The 14,578-nt window shown below is 44.2% G+C and overlaps 1 protein-coding gene across 6 annotated transcripts in view; it reads left to right on the top strand.

Annotated features, from left to right (window-relative positions):
- The window catches only part of LOC129855713 (AP-2 complex subunit alpha-2-like), a 72,361-nt gene that overhangs the window by 48,491 nt on the left and 9,292 nt on the right, over positions 1–14,578 (top strand). For 2 of the 6 annotated variants that reach the window (XM_055923658.1, XM_055923659.1), the window contains exons 12-16: positions 163–342; positions 10,269–10,423; positions 10,928–10,987; positions 11,544–11,612; positions 11,955–12,037. In XM_055923658.1, coding sequence (XP_055779633.1) covers positions 163–342; positions 10,269–10,423; positions 10,928–10,987; positions 11,544–11,612; positions 11,955–12,037 — 547 coding nt within the window. The remainder of the gene's footprint in view (positions 1–162; positions 343–10,268; positions 10,424–10,927; positions 10,988–11,543; positions 11,613–11,954; positions 12,038–14,578) is intronic. The other 4 variants (XM_055923660.1, XM_055923661.1, XM_055923662.1 and 1 more) reach the window with 2 other exon arrangements.

Here is a 14,578-nt window from a genome sequence, read left to right as displayed (position 1 = left end):
ATAACCTTGCCGTGTTCAGATGCGGTTCAGTGTTTCAAATGTGAACCTAAACCACGGTCATGGACATTGCTGTACGGTCACAGGCCTGACAGGACTCTAACCTCTGATTGGTTTAGTCACACTGTCATAACTGTAACCACATCCCTCCTTCCCCCTCTTCAGGCCACTGTGCTGGAGGAGATGCCTCCCTTCCCAGAGAGGGAGTCCTCCATCTTGGCCAAGCTGAAGAAGAAGAAGGGTCCGGGTGCCGTGTCGGTAGAGCTGGAGGACGGCAAGGAGAGAGGAGAGCTCAACGGTGGAGGGGACAGGGCGGGTGACGCTGCCATCGCAGCCTCTAACGCTGTGAGCATTCAATTCAATATACTGTATCTGCATCCCAAATGGCACCTATTCTCTACACCTGCGGAAATCTAATTAGCATAATCAAAAAATCCTCATCAAAATCCGTAACTAAGTTTTTAGAATGGGCTGCATCTCAATCCACCGCATCTGCCAATGGTGGCCTTCTGCAGTGGAAGGTGGCCAAGCTACAGCTGTGTTTGTCAGACCATGAGACATCCCTAAAACCTCTGTAGAGTCCAAACCACTCTGCGAAAAGATGAAACTCAAGAACACAAAATGGTGTTCTCCATTTTGCTCCGAAGACGGTATTGTCGATCTGCTAACCTCTGTCTGTAGTGCCCGAACAGTTTGGGATTACACACTGAGACTCTCACGAACACGTACATGTTGGTTATTTGACTCGTCTCAAGGTAGCCGGTACCAGTTTAAAAAATGAATGGAAGTAAATATGGAAGAAGTTTAGTGCCAAAAGAAATTGGTTAAATATGGGTCAAACTAAATAAAAATAATTTCCTGATCTTTCTTATACACTATATATACAAAAGTATGTGGACAGCCTTTTCAAATTAGTGGATTCGGCTATTTCAGCCACATCTGTTGCTGACTTTCAACGTGGCACTGGCATAGGATGCCATCTTTCCAACAAGTCATTTCGTCACAAAAAAATTATAAAAAAATTGCTGGCCCTCGGTTGCAACACTCACTACCAAGTTCCAAATTGCCTCTGGATGCAACGTCCGCACAATAACTGTTCGTCGAGAGCTTTATGAAATGGCTTTCCATGGCCGAGCAGCCGCACACAAACCTAAGATCACCACGTGCAATGCCAAGTGTCGGCTGGAGTTGTGTAAAAATCTGCGCCGTTTGTAGCTAGAGCGGTGGAAGCACGTTCTCTGGAGTGATGAATCACGTGTCACCATTTGGCAGTCCCATGGACTAATCTGGGTTTCTGCGGATGCCAGTAGAACGCTACCTGCCGGACTGCATGGTGCTCACTGTAAAGTTTGGTGGAGGAGAAATAATGGTCTGGTGCAGTTTTTCATGGTTCAGGCTAGGCCCCTTAGTTCCAGTGAAGGGAAATTGTAACGCTACATAATACATTGACATTCTAGATTATTCTGTGCTTCCAACTTTGGCAACAGTTTGGGGAAGGCCCTTTCCTGTTTCAGCATGACAATACCCCCGTGCACAAAGCGAGGTCCATACAGAAATGGTTTGTTGAGATCGGTGTGGAAGGACTTGACTGGCCTGCACAGAGCCCTTGACCTCAACCCCATCGAACACCTTTGGGATGAATTGGAACGCCGACTGCGGGTCACACCTAATCGCCCAATATTCGTGCCCGACCTCACTAGCCACTCTTGTGGCTGAATGGAAGCAAGTCTTCGCAGCAATGTTCCAACATCTAGTGGAAAGCCTTCCCTGAGGAGTGGAGGGTGTTATAGCAGCAAAGGGGGGACCAATTCCATATTAATACCCGTGATTTTGGAATGAGATGTTTGACGAGCAGGTGTCCACTTATCTCTCAGAAGACAGACACTTTTAAACAAACATCCTTTTATTATTTATTTTTTGACTATCTGTTATTCAATGTGTTTCTATGGGCAAATAGCAGTAAGGCCAAATTCAATGTTTCATCACAATTTTTACAAATATTAATTATACCTAAATGGGTCCTTAAATTCAAACTCAAATAGCTAAATGATCCTTGGTATGACCGTCTTAATAGATAGCTTAGTAGACCCCCTCGCACTTGTCATCTTTGTCCCCTCGCCCTTGTCATCTACGAAGGGATTTTTTTTTGTAGCAAGTACAAGACACAGTACAATAACATAAATCACTTGTATTTAAAGACTGGTAGCAGTTGAAGAAAAACAAAAGATGCGTACAGTTTACGAGATTCAAGGCTATATCTTCATAGACAGTGAAAATCACATATTTAATGCATAATGCAGTGCATGCAACAATGGAGTTTAATAAAATAAGCGTTAGTTATCTATCACACTCCAATGGATCAGCATGGTGGAAATAACTATTTCTAGAAACTAAAATTAGCATATCTTGTTGGACAAATACAGGTAGTGACTCCTGGTTTAAGTAAAAAGAATTCAGTTGGTGCCTAATGAACATGACCCAAGACAAGCGTCATGATTCCACTATTTATAAGGCAACTCCTATAGTCTCTGTGCCATTAACGCCATACCTGCTATAGTTCCTGAGTATTATCAATATCATCAAAAACGTAATTTGGTAATGGAAATAAGTCAAATAGATTAGGATCAGTTTCAACCTACCCATTCACCAATCAATCCGTCAGTTTTAAAAAATCATTCAGTTTCCAAATCATAATCAAAACCAAATAAATTTTCCAACCAAATTGTAGAATGACATTGCTCAGTGATAGGACCAATCACCCAAAACCCTCAATTTAACACAGATCGACATTGGCAGAATGTACATTTATATTAACATACTGTATAATTATCCTATAATTCTAGTATTAACTTTCATATCATGATTATAATTACAGATCAGTATCCTAATGTATCATTCTTAATCTAAATTACTATTTTAGCACTGTGTAGACCTCTACAATCAATTTTGGGCACAGTTGACCAATGACCACCCCCATTCTCATCCTAGAGAAATTGTACATTTCATCAATATCCACTATACTACATCTTAATCAGCAACCCAAAGTTATAACTACAAACAACATAAGTCCACTGTACTCCCTCAAATCATTTTTGTTTTAATGTACCCCAACGTTTATGTGCGCTTAATTTAGCATGTGCTACCCTTAGACACAGCAAAATCTGTCTCGCCACTAACAATTCCCTCCCATATCATATTATATGACTGGTCTCTTTTCCATAACCATATAACGTTATCCTGGTATCGTTACTAAATGTAATACTTTTTTTTCTGTCACAAATGCAGTCAATTTCTCAGCGTAAGGAATCGGTGATATTTGATCCCAGGCATCTATTAAAAAGTTGTTTGAGACGTTGTCTCCTACGTCTCCTTAACATACATACTGCTTCACTAGTTGGGCCCAAGCTTGCTGTACCACATTAAAACCCATTCAGTCTGTCTACAAACAGGCTCTCAAAGTGCTTGATAGTAAGCCCAATAGCCATCATCACTGTAACATCCTCAGAAAGCATGAGCTCCTGAGTTGGAAAATCTTGTGCAATACACTGACGCATGTCTTGTATTCAAGATCCTAAATGGCCTGGCTCCCCCTCCACTCAGTACTTTTGTTAAATGAAAACCTAAACCTATGGCAGTAGATCCACAAGGTCTGCCATGAGAGGTGACTGTACAGTTCCCTTAAGGAAAAGCACCTTTAGTCAATCTGCTTTCTCTGTGAGAGCTTCCCATGTCTAGAATACACTGCCGACAGAGAGACACAACTGTACTACCTTTCACACCTTCACAAAAAACATGAAGACATGGCTAAAGGCCAATCAGACTAGTGAACATAATCCCTAGCTGTGTATTGCCGCTTTCCATGTTGTCTGTAGCTGGTGAGTTGTGGAAACTCTTTGTTGCTTTTATGTGTTTTTTTGCTTTTTGTGCTATTGCTCTGTCTGCGTGCTACGTGTTGCTTGTTCTATGTAGCTCTGCATGTGCTCACTGTTCATTGATTGTCTGTATTGTAATTGTTTTTAATAACCTGCATAGGGACTGGACTGCGGTTGGAAATAGCCCGGCTGGCTAAAACGGGCACTTTTACGGAAACGTTGATTAATGTGCACTGTCCCTGTAAAAATAAACTCGAACTGCAATCCACTTTAATGATTGGACACTGTTCCACATAATGGAAACATATTATAATGTTAGAATACATGAACTACCTGCTCAAATTCACTGGTGTTACCTAAACTATGAAACTCGGCAACAGTAATCAGAAATGATGAAATAACGTTACCGATTCAACTATTCAGACCTCTACTGCAAATGTACCACTGCATCCCTTACTGCCCGATATAGCCCAGTGAGCACGACTCGCTTTCACCAGTGGACTAAAACACGGAAACTCTTACCAATAAAAAAAAATATATATATATAAATAAATAACCCATTCTCAACAAAGTTCTGCGCTTACTTCTATCGTAAGGTTAAAAACACATTTGACAACTTTCTCTTCTCTTTCGGCTTCACACTTATGAAATGTCCAAGACTTTAAAAGTAACATGTAATACGCCCCATTTATAAAATACATCAGTCAATCCACAAGGGAAAAAACACATTTCGGTGGGCACAATACTACAGCCTCTTACCATCCACAACTTCGATCCATTGCTATTGTAGCCTTGTGTTATCATGATCATGGTCACAGCTCTATCGCAATTTCCTATCCGCTATTATTAGAATTCATTTTTTGTAGGTAACTGTCCCTTATTTTATGCAGTTATTTAAATACGACTCCATTCTCTATGTTATTCCAGCAGACCATTTAGGCAACAGACGAAGCGTATTCACTCGAATAAAGCGTATTACGCGTATTACCTTGAATAAATTAGCTTTTTAATTCGAACTAAGCAAGCTGCTAAAACGTTCAGTTTATATCTTCAACAAACACTGACGGCAGTATCTGTCGAAGCAAAACACACCAATACTTGAATTACAATCGGAATCCCATATTATGGTAAATATTATAGACCCAATGCTATTGAAATGATGAAGAAATCCTGCAAATAACCCAATTACGATGGTTTGTAGTGTTAACATCTGGCACATAACGACACAATTCCCAGGAAATAGCCTTACAGGTCCACACGTGTCTCCGCAGAGATTATCATATGCGCAAAAGGAATAGATTAGCAGCCAACGGGTTAAATCGACATTCATCAATTAGGATACAGATCTTTCGCTTTTTAATAAAAGCAGATTGTTGTCTCATGCAATATATTTCAAATACTTTACTACATCACATTAATCCAGCAATGATAATTTAATAGATACCCTAGGCTTTGTACGATGTTATAAGTTACGTCGAGATTCAATCTTAATTCGCTCGAACTTTATGGAAAACGGTTTATTCAATAAATATAGCAACTCCTCTCATACTGGGAAGAAGAAGAAAACAAAATGTCTGGCCTTAAGGGTAGTTTTATTTCAAATGTAGTACCCAGACAGAGAAAATCCAATAAGCGTTTTATAGTTACATCGTTAGGGTAAGTTAACCAAAAGTGGAAAGACTCCAATCAATTGCCCAAACTTTGTAGACAGTTTAATAATGTTAAACCTCATCTTTATCAAATGTCCCATTTAAAGGGACCAACTCATACTCTAAGTATGGGTTGTTTAAATTGCATCTCATTATATTCCCAGAATGACTTTATCAAATCTCTAGTAATCGATTATACACACATTACAATTCATCATATTTTCATATCTTCACAGAATCCATATAGAACGTTATAAATTCTTAGTTACTCACATCAACCAAATCCATTGGTTCAGCAATCTCCCAGCGGAAAAAAAATGAAGTTTCCCGGACACTGCCCAGCGGGTCGTAGGAATAATGCTCTTCAGGTATAAAATAACATCCCGCTCTCAATACCACCCGGTGATATTCTATGATGGGAAGTGATGGACGGAACCCCAAAATAACATTAACATTATCAACATTTATTAACCAAATTTCAATCTTATTATACACATTTCTATATCTTATTTCCACACTCATACAACTTTCATATCACATTCACACAGTACTGTTCCCAAGCACACTTAATATTTATCACCTGCCGGAATATTTTCTTACTTCTATAGGTAAATTTGGTTTATAGCTTTCACATATGTACCTAACTATTTTAACCATTGCATATCATTAACTTATCTCCTAATTATTATTTATCTCAGGCTTACACAGAACCTTAATGATCATCCACACAGGATTGATCAAATGCTCACACAGAACACTAAATAACCATCCACAGAGGAATGGTCAGACCACTCACACAGACTTGGTCAGATGTCCACACAGAACATCGTTGAAAGGTTACCCACACAGAGTCAACCTACTGCGCCCAGACAGAACGCTTCTACAAAGATTACCCACACAGGATTTCAAACCCTGTCTATATGAACAGGAAAACCCATAACATTATCAAAATATTACCTAATTAGTGGTCCCAACAACACAAAACCTCACAGTTGCCTCTAACAATTGTAACCCAGGTCATACCTGTTTATCAAAACATTTCATGTTATAATTTGAACTTCACTAAGCCAAATGCCCTCGCAAGGCGTCACCCGCACTCTGGTTCCTCGATCAATACCGTAACCTCACCAGTCCTACTGTGATCAACCAGTACCATGGATCTGGACTTTTGGAAGCCCACAACTGGCTAATTGACAATGATGTCCAAGGATACCTCACTTAAGAACACTCTTATCAACTCAAGTCCTGCTAGTTACCGCATCTGTGGCCATCTTAAGGAAGAACTCGCTCTGAGAGTACCCTCAACAGGGGCTTTTGTTTTGTTTTGTTGTTTTTTCTTTTTTCTTATCTTATCACTTATTGATTGTCCACTCCGACGTCAACGTTCAATTTAATGTCTAACTAGTACTTTCAATTCTGTGCACTTTCAAACTCAATGATTGAAAGAAACCAGTCTCCTCCCTAATCCAATTCGGGTCAAAATGATGTATCCATTCAGCTGACGCTCCCAGCCAGGTGGGGATCCGATCTGCTCCAAATAGTGGAGAGTGGCTTTCCCCAGCTGCATCCAATGCAACTCCCGTGCACGGTTAACCTGCATTTCACTGGGAACAATCAGAGAAATTAAGTTCATCATCCCATCCTTGTCGCCAAAATTGTCGTGGCATTATTGTAATCAAAAGGAGAGACTTTTACATTTCTTCAAAACAAGTCATCTTTATTATTTAATTACTGCAGTAATGGAGCTTGTTAACGAGCCCCCTGTAGGTGATTCGTTGAGACCCCAGCCAGCAGGACTAAGCCACAGCATTTTATAGCAAAGTCCATCCTCCTGGATGTTCATGACAAATCACATATGAGAGAATTTATACAAAGGCACATTTTGCTCTCATGCAACAGACATCAAGATTTACATGGCACCAAATATCTGTCTCTAGTTAATTTACTGCTTTCTTGTACAATAATACTAATGCAACCTCGAATACTAAATAATTTCTTTAAAGAAACTGGAGATTGGTTATCCCTGTTACTTACAGACAGGCACACAGACACTAATCATGGAATGGAATGTTGTCTTATCACAAATCCACAGTCAGTGTTAATCTCTGAGGCCCACTTTCAGTCCACACACACAGATGAGTGTTAAAAAAAACTATTCTGTTGCATAAAACAACCATTTGATGTTTTAAAATACTATTATTGCAATCTTTTAATTTCTGTTCTGACAATTCAAAGACTGGCAGCAGTTGAAAGAGATGGTGATCGCTTTGGAAAAACCACAATCACTGTCTGTGTAATGGATTTACTTTAATATTGAGCAATATATTCTCAAAGCACTGCTATTATACAAATGTTGTCTCTGTTCTCTCGCTTTCTCTCTCTCGCTTTCTCTCTCTCGCTTTCTCTCTCTCGCTTTCTGTTCTCGCTTTCTCTGTTCTCGCTTTCTCTGTTCTCGCTTTCTCTGTTCTCGCTCTCTCTCGCTCTCGCTCTCTGCTCTCGCTCTCTGCTCTCGCTCTCTGCTCTCGCTCTCTGCTCTCGCTCTCTGCTCTCGCTCTCTGCTCTCGCTCTCTGCTCTCGCTCTCTGTTCTCGCTCTCTGTTCTCGCTCGCTCTCTCTCTCTCTGTTCTGCTCTCGCTCTCTCTTCTCACTCTCTCTTCTCGCTCTCTCTTCTCGCTCTCTCTTCTCGCTCTCTCTTCTCGCTCTTGCGCTCTCTTCTCGCTCTTGCGCTCTCTTCTCGCTCTTGCGCTCTCTTCTCGCTCTTGCGCTCTCTTCTCGCTCTTGCGCTCTCTTCTCGCTCTTGCGCTCTCTTCTCGCTCTTGCGCTCTCTTCTCGCTCTTGCGCTCTCTCTGTTCTCGCTCTCGCTCTCTCTGTTCTCGCTCTCGCTCTCTCTGTTCTCGCTCTCGCTCTCTCTGTTCTCGCTCTCTCGCTCTCTCTCTGTTCTCGCTCTCTCGCTCTCTCTCTCTCTCTGTTCTCGCTCTCTCTCTCTCTCTCTTCTCGCTCTCGCTCTCTCTCTGCTCTCGCTCTCTGCTCTCGCTCTCTGCTCTCTGCTCTCTGCTCTCGCTCTCGCTCTCTGCTCTCGCTCTCGCTCTCTGCTCTCGCTCTCGCTCTCTGCTCTCGCTCTCTGCTCTCGCTCTCTGCTCTCGCTCTCTGCTCTCGCTCTCTGTTCTCGCTCTCTCTCTCGCTTCTCGCTCGCTCTCTCTCTCTCTGTTCTGCTCTCGCTCTCTCTTCTCGCTCGCTCTCTCTCTCTCTGTTCTGCTCTCGCTCTCTCTTCTCGCTCTCGCGCTCTCTTCTCGCTCTTGCGCTCTCTTCTCGCTCTTGCGCTCTCTTCTCGCTCTTGCGCTCTCTTCTCGCTCTTGCGCTCTCTTCTCGCTCTTGCGCTCTCTTCTCGCTCTTGCGCTCTCTTCTCGCTCTTGCGCTCTCTTCTCGCTCTTGCGCTCTCTTCTCGCTCTTGCGCTCTCTTCTCGCTCTTGCGCTCTCTTCTCGCTCTTGCGCTCTCTTCTCGCTCTTGCGCTCGCTCTCTTCTCGCTCTTGCGCTCGCTCTCTTCTCGCTCTTGCGCTCGCTCTCTTCTCGCTCTTGCGCTCGCTCTCTTCTCGCTCTTGCGCTCGCTCTTGCGCTCGCTTTCTTCTCGCTCGCGCTCGCTCTTGCGCTCGCTCTCTTCTCGCTCTTGCGCTCGCTCTTGCGCTCGCTCTCTTCTCGCTCGCGCTCGCTCTCTTCTCGCTCTCGCTCGCTCTCTTCTCGCTCTCGCTCGTTCTCTTCTCGCTCTCGCTCTCTCTCTTCTCGCTCTCGCTCTCTCTGTTCTCGCTCTCGCTCGCTCTCTTCTCGCTCTCGCTCTCTCTGTTCTCGCTCTCGCTCTCTCTGCTCTCGCTCTCTCTGCTCTCGCTCTCTCTGCTCTCGCTCTCTCTGCTCTCGCTCTCTCTGCTCTCGCTCTCTCTGCTCTCGCTCTCTCTGCTCTCGCTCTCTCTGTTCTCGCTCTCTCTGTTCTCGCTCTCTCTGTTCTCGCTCTCTCTGTTCTCGCTCTCTCTGTTCTCGCTCTCTCTGTTCTCGCTCTCTCTGTTCTCGCTCTCTCTCTGTTCTCGCTCTCTCTCTGTTCTCGCTCTCTCTCTGTTCTCGCTCTCTCTCTGTTCTCGCTCTCTCTCTGTTCTCGCTCTCTCTCTGTTCTCGCTCTCTCTCTGTTCTCGCTCTCTCTGTTCTCGCTCTCTCTCTGTTCTCGCTCTCTCTCTGTTCTCGCTCTCTCTCTGTTCTCGCTCTCTCTCTGTTCTCGCTCTCTCTCTGTTCTCGCTCTCTCTCTGTTCTCGCTCTCTCTCTGTTCTCGCTCTCTCTCTGTTCTCGCTCTCTCTCTGTTCTCGCTCTCTCTCTGTTCTCGCTCTCTCTCTGTTCTCGCTCTCTCTCTGTGCTCGCTCTCTCTCTGTGCTCGCTCTCTCTCTGTTCTCGCTCTCTCTCTGTTCTCGCTCTCTCCGTGCTCGCTCTCTCTCTGTGCTCGCTCTCTCTCCGTTCTCGCTCTCTCTCCGTTCTCGCTCTCTCTCCGTGCTCGCTCTCTCTCCGTGCTCGCTCTCTCTCCGTGCTCGCTCTCTCTCCGTTCTCGCTCTCTCTCCGTGCTCGCTCTCTCTCCGTTCTCGCTCTCTCTCCGTTCTCGCTCTCTCTCCGTGCTCGCTCTCTCTCCGTGCTCGCTCTTCTCGCGCTCTCTCTGTTCTCGCTCTCTCTGTCTGTTCTCTCTCTCTCTGTTCTCTGTCCATCTTTCTTTGTCTTCCAGTCCACCCCCTCCCCTTCAGCGGATCTGCTTGGCCTTCGTTCGGCCGCTCCTGTTAGTGGGGCCACTCCCAGTGCAGGCAGCCTATTGGTTGATGTGTTTTCAGAGGCGGGGCCTGCTGCCACTTCTGCTGGCGTGAACGACGACGGCTTCCTGAGGTGAATGTTCACCCTGTGACTAGAAGCCTCCCATAGACACAGATCTACGATCAGCCTAGATTTCCCCCACTCCAAGCCTACCCTTAAGGGGATAAATTCAAAACTGACCTAAGATCAGTGTCTAGTGGATACTTGATGTTTGTGGTGTGGCTGTTATGCGTTTTAGTTGTCCAGATGCACTGTGGTAGAAAATGAAGCTTGCTCTTGAAAATGAGCGTTGTTGTTTTATTCTTGTGGTGCTTGCTGTCTATGATATGTGCTTGTCCTCTGTCTCTGTCTTTATATCAGTCATTCTTCTTGTTTCCTCTGCGTCTTCTATGTGTAATCTTGTCTGTTCTCTTTTTATCTTGCTGTGTATGTGACTGTCTCTTTTCTTACTTTCTCTCCTTCCCCTTTTCTATTTCCCCTTCTCTGTGTTTTTTGCGTGTGTGTGTGTGCGTGCTTGGTCCGGCAACGTGCGTGCTTGTGTGTCTCTTGTCCTCGATTGTGATTGGATTTTGGCAGCGCTCTTCACGCTCCAGAGGCCTCTGACTCCCCATTGGTGGAGGGTCCTGGTGACTCGGAGTAAGGGGCCAGTAATAAGATGGCTGACTGTCATGTTGCACCCAAACACACATGAACACTGTTGTTCTAATCTAAAGCTATTTAGGGAGGCTGCATGGGCACCTCAACCTTAAACTAGTCACATGGACACACACACCCTCTATTGCATGTGGGTTGTTGGATTATGTTATTGTAGCCTACCTATGCTGTTTATTTATTCATACATACATGTACCACACTTTTTTTTTTTTTACCAGCAAAATTCTTCTCATTGTTGTTCTTGTTAATGCTGTCAATTTTGATGAATTGAATCTAAGTGCTCATACAAACCCACCTCTGCTTTTTCTCTTCTCCTTCTCTTCTCCTATTTGTCATGCCTCACTGCTTTGGGTCTCCCTCCACACACTCACCCTCTCTCCTTTCCTCCTCCTCTCTCTCATCCCTTTTTCTATCTGTAATTCATTTGATCCCCTTCAAACACATTTTACATTCTCTCACACCCCCTGCCATTTTCTGTGGGTGCTGTCATCCACCTCTCCTCATCCATCCTTTCTCCATCCCTCCTTCCTCCTCTCAGCTCTGCTCCCCCTACTGCGGCCTCTGAGGATCCTGCCCCTCTGCCCGAGTCAGACGAGCTTCTCAACAAGTAAGAGCTTTCTCTCGCTCCTCCGCTCTCCCTATCTCTCTTTCCGGCGGGGCTAGCTTGTTTTGGGTTCTATCACTCTTGAGCAAAGGTATATAACAACCTGCTGGATTGACACAAAACCAACTGTGTAGATGTCACTGACATCTGTTATGTTAAGTCATTCACGTATGGTAAGGTGCATCTATGTTTGTCTGCAAAGTGAATTGATATTGCGATAGGATGGCATGACTGAAGAGTTCCAAATAGGTAGTGTATGTACCACCAAGTGATTGACATGTTATAAGCAGCAAATGATACATGATGATAAATCCTAACACTTTCATTCTCTCTCTCTCTCTTCAGATTTGTGTGTAAGAACAACGGTGTGTTGTTTGAGAACCAGCTGCTTCAGATCGGCATCAAGTCTGAGTACCGTCAGAACCTGGGTGAGTTTGGGCTACTAGACAATGCGGGGAGATGCTTGAATCCTAAGTCACATTTGTCACATTGATGTGAGTTCGGGGAGATTGCATTATGTGTGGGTTTCAAGTTAGGATTCTTCCCTTGAAGTATTAACCTTTCAGTGATACCCATCCCGGATCCGGGAGCATCCTCATCAAAAAAGCTGACTAGCATAGCCTAGCCTAACGGAGCAATTCGCCGGAGCAATTCGCCGGAGCAATTCGCCGGAGCAATTCGCCGGAGCAATTCGCCGGAGCAATTCGCCGGAGCAATTCGCCGGAGCAATTCGCCGGAGCAATTCGCCGGAGCAATTCGCCGGAGCAATTCGCCGGAGCAATTCGCCGTGTATACCGAACACATCAAGCTAGACACCCCATTCAACCTTCTACTGCCTGTTGACATCTAGTGGAAGGCGTATGAAGTGCATACAGATCCATAAATAAAAGCCAGTTGAATAGGCAGGCCCTGACACAGAGCCTCGTTTTCAGATTTTTCACTTCCTGTATGGAAGTTTGCTGCCAAATGAGTTCTGTTTTACTCACAGATATAATTCAAACAGTTTTAGAAACTTCTGAGTGTTTTCTATCCAATAGTAATAATAATATGCATATTGTATGATCTAGAACAGAGTACGAGGCCGTTTAATTTGGGCACGATTTTTTCCCAAAGTGAAAACAGCGCCCCCCCTATTCACGTATTAACCCTTTTCATGCAGATCAGTCCCGTGTGAAATTCATGAACCTATATGCTGAAACATTATTGAATTAATGTCTGTACTATTCTATAGCATTGGTAAGTACGTCTGAGCGTGCACAGAATGTAATAGATGGCGTCATTTAGTATTTGTGTTCACATCCTAGCTGTCTCATGTCCATTTTAGTATACAGAATGTTTTGTTCAGTGGTTAGGTACGCTTCAGTTTCTATAATGCATTAGATGCTGGGTGAGTGAGCATATTGCATATCCTGGCTATTGCATGGGTGTATTTGCACGTGTGTATGTACAGTTGAAGTCGGAAGTTTACATACACTTAGGTTGGAGTCATTAAATCTCGTTTTTCATCAACTCCACAAATTTCTTGTTAACAAACTATAGTTTTGGCAAGTCCGTTAGAACATCTACTTTGTGCATGACACAGGTAATTTTTCCAACAATTGTTTAGAGACAGATTAATTCACTTATAATTCACTGTATCACATTTCCAGTGGGTCAGAAGTTTACATACACTAAGATGATGTGCCTTTAAACAGCTTGGAAAATTCCAGAAAATGATGTCATGGCTTTAGAAGCTTCTGGTAGGCTAATTGACATTCTTTGAGTCAATTGGAGGTGTACTTGTGGATGTATTTCAAGGCCTACCTTCAAACTCAGTGCCTCTTTGCTTGACATCATGGGAAAATCAAAAGAAATCAGCCAAGACCTCAGAAAAGAAATTGCAGAACTCCACAAGTCCGGTTCATCCTTGGGAGCAATTTCCAAACGCCTGAAGGTACCATGTTGATCTGTACAAACAAGAGTATGCAAGTATAAACACCATGGGACCACGCAGCCGTCATACCACTCAGGAAGGAGACGTGTTCTGTCTCCGAGAGATGAATGTACTTTGGTGTGAAAAGTGCAACTCAATCCCAGAACAACAGCAAAGGACCTTGTGAAGATGCTGGAGGAAATGGGTACAAAAGTATCTATATCCACAGTAAAATGAGTCCTATATTGACATAACTTGGAGGGCCGCTCAGCAAGGAAGAAGCCACTGCTCCAAAACCGTCATAAAAAAGCCAGACTATGGTTTGCAACTGCACATGGGGACAAAGATTGTACTTTTTGGAGAAATTGTCCTCTGGTCTGATGAAACAAAAATATAACTGTTTGGCCATGAAGACCATCGTTATGTTTGGAGGAAAACGGGGGAGCCGAAGAACACCTTCCCAACCGTGAAGAACGGGGGTGGCAACAGGGGTGATGGTCGGATTCGCATTTATTGTCGAAGGAATGAGCGTTACATCAAGGCCTGTACTCTGGAGCGGGATCGAGGTTGAGGGTCCATCATGGTCTGGTGCGGTGTGTCACAAACATCATCAGACTGAGCTTGTTGTCATTGCAAGCAATCTCAATGCTGTGCTTTACAGGGAAGACATCCTCCTCCCTCATGTGGTACCCTTCCTGCAGGCTCATCCTGACATGACCCCCCAGCATGACAATGCCACCAGCAATACTGCTCGTTCTGTGCGTGATTTCCTGCAAGACAGGAATGTCAGTGTTCTGCCATGGCCAGCGAAGAGCCCGGATCTCAGTCCCATTGAGCACGTCTGGGACCTGTTGGATTGGAGGGTGGGGGCTAGGGCCATTCCCCCCCAGAAATGTCCGGGAATTTACAGGTGCCTTGGTGGAAAAGCGGGTGCCATCTCACAGCAAGAACTGGCAAATCTGGTGCAGTCCAGGAGGAGGTGATGCACTGCAGTACTTAATGCAGTTGGTGGTCACACTAGATACCAACTGTTACTTTTGATTTAGCCCCCCCCCCC

Source organism: Salvelinus fontinalis, chromosome 5 (genome assembly GCF_029448725.1).
Source record: "Salvelinus fontinalis isolate EN_2023a chromosome 5, ASM2944872v1, whole genome shotgun sequence".
Taxonomy (NCBI): domain Eukaryota; kingdom Metazoa; phylum Chordata; class Actinopteri; order Salmoniformes; family Salmonidae; genus Salvelinus; species Salvelinus fontinalis.
Note: the sequence above shows the minus strand (reverse complement) of the source record. Positions and strands in the feature narration are given on the sequence as shown.